This window comes from Nelumbo lutea, chromosome 2 (assembly GCF_056320005.1).
Source record: "Nelumbo lutea isolate HS-2025 chromosome 2, American lotus-T2T, whole genome shotgun sequence".
Classification (NCBI taxonomy): domain Eukaryota; kingdom Viridiplantae; phylum Streptophyta; class Magnoliopsida; order Proteales; family Nelumbonaceae; genus Nelumbo; species Nelumbo lutea.
This window is the reverse complement of record NC_142685.1, coordinates 48,358,332-48,364,864: the sequence shown is the minus strand read 5'-3', so window position 1 is coordinate 48,364,864 and position 6,533 is coordinate 48,358,332. Positions and strand designations below refer to the sequence as shown.

General features: G+C 40.3%; 1 protein-coding gene across 1 annotated transcript; it reads left to right on the top strand.

Annotated features, from left to right (window-relative positions):
- The first annotated feature begins 740 nt into the window (after window positions 1–740).
- WRKY33 (WRKY DNA-binding protein 33) lies at window positions 741–4,415 on the top strand. The gene is made up of 5 exons (XM_088967685.1): window positions 741–1,355; window positions 1,484–1,669; window positions 1,852–2,501; window positions 2,617–2,778; window positions 3,597–4,415. Exons 1-5 carry the CDS (start codon window positions 1,020–1,022, stop codon window positions 4,069–4,071), a joined length of 1,809 nt encoding a protein of 602 aa, XP_088823811.1. The 5' UTR covers window positions 741–1,019; the 3' UTR covers window positions 4,072–4,415.
- Window positions 4,416–6,533: the final 2,118 nt, after the last annotated feature.

Here is a 6,533-nt window from a genome sequence, read left to right as displayed (position 1 = left end):
CATTGACCATTGTATTGTTCAAATTAAGAAATAAAATTCTTATTTTTCCTATTTCTTTTCCATTTTATATTTTATTAAATATTTAAATATTTTTTAATTTCTTTATTATTGAATTAAGGACAATGAAGTTTAAGTGGCAAAAAAAATCAAAATTTCAAAAAAACAAAAAACAAAAGTTTGGCCTGATTCAACCTAGGCCCAAGGCTTGGCTAATAGCCCAGCCTAACATGAGTCAAGCCCACTACACGGCCTGCAACTTGATTGGCCCGACACGGACTTGGGCCATGGGCCATGTTGGACTGACCCCCCAAAGTATCCCAGGGGAAGAAAGCATGGCCCGACCCACACTTTATACAGGCCACACGTGGGCCATAACATACCGGCCCAACACAGCCGGATTTACACATCTACAATGGACCATAACTTCACCTCTTCTAGCCGTAGCACTCGGCCGCCCTCACTCATGGAAGTTTGTACATTGATATGGATCCGGTCCAACCGGATCTTTCAATCCAAATATTCAATGCCTTAGAATGAAATTTGTCCTTTAGGTTGTTAATTTCTTCGTAGCAGGGACATTATAGTCATTGTACACATCTCAAAAGTCAAAATATTGAAATGTGTCATTGAGCGAAATCTCAGAGGCAAAATTGGTAATTTTGACGAAAATGTTGGGATCTTGGATTGGAATTGGAGAACCATCAAAATCTTATTAAAATACAAACTGAGAGGTGAGAGCCGATCACAGCCAAACTGCCAGACGAAGCAGAGTGGAGAGAGAAAGAGAGAATTTGAGAGAGAGAGAGCCGCCAGTCAAACGCACATATTTTGACCGAGACATTTTCTTTGGTCAAAACTCCTCCCTCTCAGCTTCTAGGAAGATGCCTGGGGACCTTGGAGCTTAAAGACGTGACCATTTTTCATTTCGTTTCTTCTTCTTCAAGTTCAAATCAAATACGGTTGCACCGCCTCATCTCTCCATTTCTTCATCTTCCCCCTTTCTCTCCCCTTTCTCTCTTATGGCCTCTTCATCTGCGAGCCTTGAGAGATCTGTGAATTCCCATCCAACGACCTTCTCATTCCCCAACCATCTCATGACTACTTCGTTTTCCGACCTTCTCACCGGCGACGATGACGCCCACTCTCAGAAGCAAGACCAAATTACGGTCAGCAGAGGACTGTCTGATCATATTGCCGATAGAACTGGAGCCGGTGTTCCAAAGTTCAAGTCTATTCCACCTCCTTCATTACCCATCTCTCCTCCATCTATTTCTCCTTCTTCTTACTTCGCTATACCGCCAGGGTTGAGCCCAGCTGAACTGTTGGATTCTCCTGTCCTTCTCTCCGCTTCTAATGTAAGTATACACCTCATTTCTCATGTTTACGTGAATACCCATCTCCTTATTTTGTTTCAGCGTGTTCGATTGGTCCATTTATCTTGAGAATTCTTACTGATTGTTTCTTCTTTCGTGTGTATTAACAGCTTCTACCATCTCCTACGACTGGGAAATTTCCCTCTCAAGCATCCAACTGGAGAAATAATTCATTCAACTACCAGCCAAGTGTCAAGCAGGAAGACAAAAACTCGGATTTCTCCTTCCAACCCCAAACCAGGCCCGCTATGGGATCGGCATCCATGTTTCAGTCCTCTACCACTACGATTCCTAAGGTATAATCAATCCATTGTTTCATACAGTTTCCCTCTTCTTCGTAATCGATTTTCCATCTCCTAGTTAGTTAGATGAACGGATTCCTCTTTTTTTGATCGCTTTTTCTAATTGCAAGTTTTCAGTTGTTTTAATCCTCTTAATGATAATTAAGAGTTTACTTTGTTACAATCTAATTAAATAGGACGAAAACTCGAAAGGACTTGAGCAAGCCTGGAATTATCAAGAACCCACCAAGAAAAGTGGTTTCTCATCTGGGAAGTCCATGGTGAAGTCCGAATTTGCTCCGCTTCAGAGCTTCTCACCCGAGATTTCCAGCATCCAAGCTAACGCCCAAAACAACGGCGGATTCCAATCTGATTTTAACCAGTGTCCTCAACCTTCTCAGTCCCTCAGGGAGCAAAGGAGATCAGATGATGGTTATAATTGGAGGAAATATGGGCAGAAACAGGTGAAAGGAAGCGAGAATCCACGTAGTTATTACAAGTGCACCTACCCAAATTGCCCAACTAAGAAGAAAGTGGAGAGGTCTTTGGATGGACAGATAACCGAGATAGTGTACAAGGGTACCCACAACCACCCCAAGCCTCAGTCAACCAGAAGATCATCATCGTCGTCGTCGTGCTCTCAGCAAATCCAACCCCCTGCAGCCCCCACCCAATATATCCCTGACCAATCATTCGCAACTAGAGGGAGCTCTCAAATGGAGTCCGCCGCTGCAACCCCGGAGAACTCTTCAATTTCGATGGGGGATGACGATTTTGATCAGACCTCTCAGATGAGTAGATCAGCTGGAGACGATTTTGAAGAAGATGAACCCGATGCCAAACGATGGTAAGCTCTACCTTTCTCTCCACTAAATTACCGATCTGATCAAAGAATTGTGCCTTGTTTAAGCAAGTTGCGAGTTGGGTTCCGATAATAGTTGTTCTTTCGTTCCAAATCTCAGGAAGAAAGAGGGTGAAAATGAGGGTATTTCAGCTGCTGGGAGCAGAACTGTGAGAGAACCAAGAGTTGTAGTTCAAACGACAAGCGACATTGATATTCTCGATGACGGTTACCGATGGAGAAAATATGGGCAGAAAGTAGTGAAGGGGAACCCCAATCCAAGGCAAGTATTCTTCCTCCATAAATTACTTTACTTTTGGTTATATTACATCTTTTATGGTGCCGGTTGACTGGTTATAAGTTTCTGGTAACATAGTCGAAACTTTTTTTTTTCTTGGTAAGAAAAGGGCGTTTAGTTTTTGAGAAATATATAGGCGAGAATATCATATTATAGGGCCGATAGTTATCAAAAACTATATGGTCAGTCCGGGTCCAGGGGTCCTCAGTCCTGGGTTTAAATATTATGGTAAATTACAAATTATCACCCTATGCTTGGCGACAATAAACCGCCCAATAAAATCATTAAATTGCCCCTTGGAGATTTGATAAGCTGATAGCGTAACTTGTATCAAAGTGATGATATTGGCTATTGGGCATGATATTGGCTATTGGGCATGTACATTGGACTACACTACATAACCCAAGAAATAAATAAATAATTAAATAAGCATATCAGTCATCCCTACAAATGCCACTTGTATGGATCATTGCCATGTTCATTATATTGTTTAATTGAGTTGGGGAGCCCATTGTACAAGCCTGGGTTGTAGCAGCTCCAGAATGCATCCTCCAAAAATCATGTCTGGTATCTAGTCGTATTACAGCCAATATGTCTTCGCTGTTTACACCAAATTCTAATTCTATTCTAGCTAGAAGAGTTTGATATGTTTTAACTAGTTTAATCTGCAATGATGGAGCGAGCAACTACGTACATGGAAATGAAGAAGAGTTTAGTTCCATTATTAGTTGCATTATCATCAGCTTCGAGATTCGTCTAGCTTTCTCTAAGTCTAAACCTTTTGTTTGGTTACTTGTTTGCAGGAGCTACTACAAGTGCACAAACACAGGATGCCCAGTGAGGAAGCATGTGGAGAGAGCATCCCACGACCTGAGGGCTGTGATTACGACTTACGAGGGGAAACACAACCACGACGTTCCTGCCGCTCGTGGCAGCAGTAGTCATTCTTCAATCACTAGACCTTCCTCCTCCTCCTATAACAACAGTGCGGGAGCAACCATGGCTATAAGGCCTACAGCTACAGCTAGGCCCAGCGCTAACATCAATCAGAACTCCTCCTCGTCGACCAACCCCCTCCACAGCTCTCAAGGTCAAGCTCAAACACCATTTACACTCGAAATGTTGCAGAGCCCCGGCAGTTTCGGATTCTCAGGATTCGGAAACTCCATGTCCATGGCCGCCTCCTACATGAACCAATCCCAACAGTCGGACACTGTTTTTTCTAGAGCCAAAGAAGAGCCCAGGGACGACTTGTTTCTTGAGTCGCTGCTTTGTTGAAATTTGCTATTTAACTTTTTTTTAGTTAGATGGAAGAACGGGGGGACGGACGGGCTACGGGCTACGGTTTCGAAATGATTCATAACAATAATAAAATTAAGGAAAATGGTCAAATTTGTTTGGTTATTGTGTAATGTATATTTTGTAGGGATTTGGTTTGTAAATTTTTTTTTTCTCCCTAAAACCGATATGGAGTTAGCTTCATTTGTTCATTTGTTCGGAGGCTCTTCTTTTGATTGGGTTCAGGGAAGGCCTCATTTCATACATGTATCATCAAGTATGGAACAAAATGGATTCACATATAAATTAAATACAAATATGTGAGACATTAGAATTTTGAAGAAGATTGATGCCAAGCTTGTTCTATATTAATATTATGGGTTTCAAGCTCGGGTGATGGTTGTGATACATTGACAAACATCATTAAAATCTTTGCCAAACTTTTATGGACAAAGTTTCACATGATGAAACAGAATTATATAATTGAATAAGGCTTAGATGATAATGATACTTTAACAAGAGATATATATAAATATATATATATGCCACAGTGGACGGTAAGTAGGAATAAGATAAAGTGATGTTGGGGTGGGCAAAACAGTCATTTTCAATAACTATAGAAAATCAGAGCCTTTGCATTGATTGCATTTTATATAATGAGAGTGGAAAGCAGCATGCCATCTTTGAATGGGTCAAAGATTTTAAGCGGTTTTTACTTGATGAACACGTTGGTCTACTTATCTCGTCGTCCTTTCAAGAAAATCCTTTCTATCTTTTTATTCAATTTATATATCCATCTCCATTTTTTTTTTTCCTTTTTCCTTTAACCCTTTGTTTTGTCTGGATTCATTGTTCTAGACCCGTACCCCACCAGGCATTTAATCCAACCGTATTCCGATCTACTCCAAACAGACGCTTCCTCGACAACACATTTCCACACCAAGCTGACGCCCGCGCTGAATTCATATCTGCGCCCGTGAGAGGGCGCCCCACAAGTGCCTCACAGCACATTCAACCGTGTATTATTTTCCCAATGGAAAGTAAGAGAGATGTTTCTATTATATTGTAATGTATTATTGGTCACTTGACTCACTCGTGGGGTGCATTCTGTCGGGCTCTGATGTGAACTCGCCCGCGCTGGGACATGCAAAGATTATGGATCTGGAGTGAATTAAAATTTTCAATCTGGGATCTTTAGGTCTTTACCAGAGAGTCTAAATATCCTGCCCATGAGAATTTTGTTCACATTTATTACAGCCACATATAAAAAATATTTCATCCCAGCATAATATTATGCATGGGAGATGTTCTTAATTCACAGGGGTAATGTATTGTAGATTGGTGTGAACAGAGTTTTTATGGGCAGGAGATTCAAAGTCTTACCAGATTCGAATTCAGATGGATGCAGCGAGTAGAACTGATTTCAGGCCTCTTCAATATGACGAATACCAGATCCAAAGGAAAATACTTCAGCCATAAAGTTAATTCATCTGGGTCGGTACTTCTGTAATTGATTCAGTCCATTTTCAATATTTGCTGCTACTTAGTCTCAGATTGGAAGGAGTACATATAAATATGTAGAATACAAAATTATATATTTTGCATTATTTTACATTTATTTGCATTGTACATATTTATATTTATACTCTTCCCAAACTGAGCCTTAGTAACTTATACATTACATTAGAGAGATCTATTCGATTGTCTTCAAATCTAACTAAACATGATATACGAATATGAAAGACAAATTCAAATCCCCAAAAGGGTTGGATTTCAAGTGTAATTAATCCTTTTCATTAAATCCATTTCTTTTTTAGGTGGAATATGAAGGGTTTAAAGTATTAATACATCCAACATACAGGAACAGATGCATCAGGAGCAGGCATATTAGGCGTTTCAATATCAAAAAGCATCTTTTTTTTTGTTTTTTAATTTTTAAGGTTGAACTCAGTTTGGGAAAGTGTAAATGCAATTATAAGTTCAGTGCAGAACCTTCTATACAGTATTTCTAAACCTTGTATTAATTTATACTTATACACATTTGTATTTACACTTATCACAAACTGACAAAACTCCATCCAATTCCAAAGAAAAAACTCTCGTTGTCAAAATTTGACAGCCTGTGCTGCATGTCTACATCCTGTATTATTGTGACACATTAGTTAGTTCATACAGCCATGGAGAACCCAGGCTGTAGGGGTAGGAATGCAACTTGGGTAAGCCTGGGGCTGACGTAGACTAGTAATGGTTTGTACTTTGTATCGTTTGGATTCTTGTATCATCTCCTCCGTCGACTAGTAATAGTTTGTATTGTTCGGATTCTTGTGTCATCTCCTCCGTCGACTAGTAATGGTTTGCAGAACATTGTCGGTTTCGGCTCAATACAACTACAGGGTTAGTTGGGTCGTGACTCGTGAGATGTAGACCCATCTTAATTAGTTCCTCGGAGAGTAGTTGAGAAG

Coding starts and splice junctions, on each gene's coding strand:
- WRKY33 (XM_088967685.1), top strand. CDS start 1,020: ATGGCCTCTTCATCTGCGAGCCTTGAGAGATCTGTGAATTCCCATCCA. Junction 1,670..1,851: donor CTACCACTACGATTCCTAAG/GTATAATCAATC, acceptor CTAATTAAATAG/GACGAAAACTCGAAAGGACT. Junction 2,779..3,596: donor AAGGGGAACCCCAATCCAAG/GCAAGTATTCTT, acceptor ACTTGTTTGCAG/GAGCTACTACAAGTGCACAA.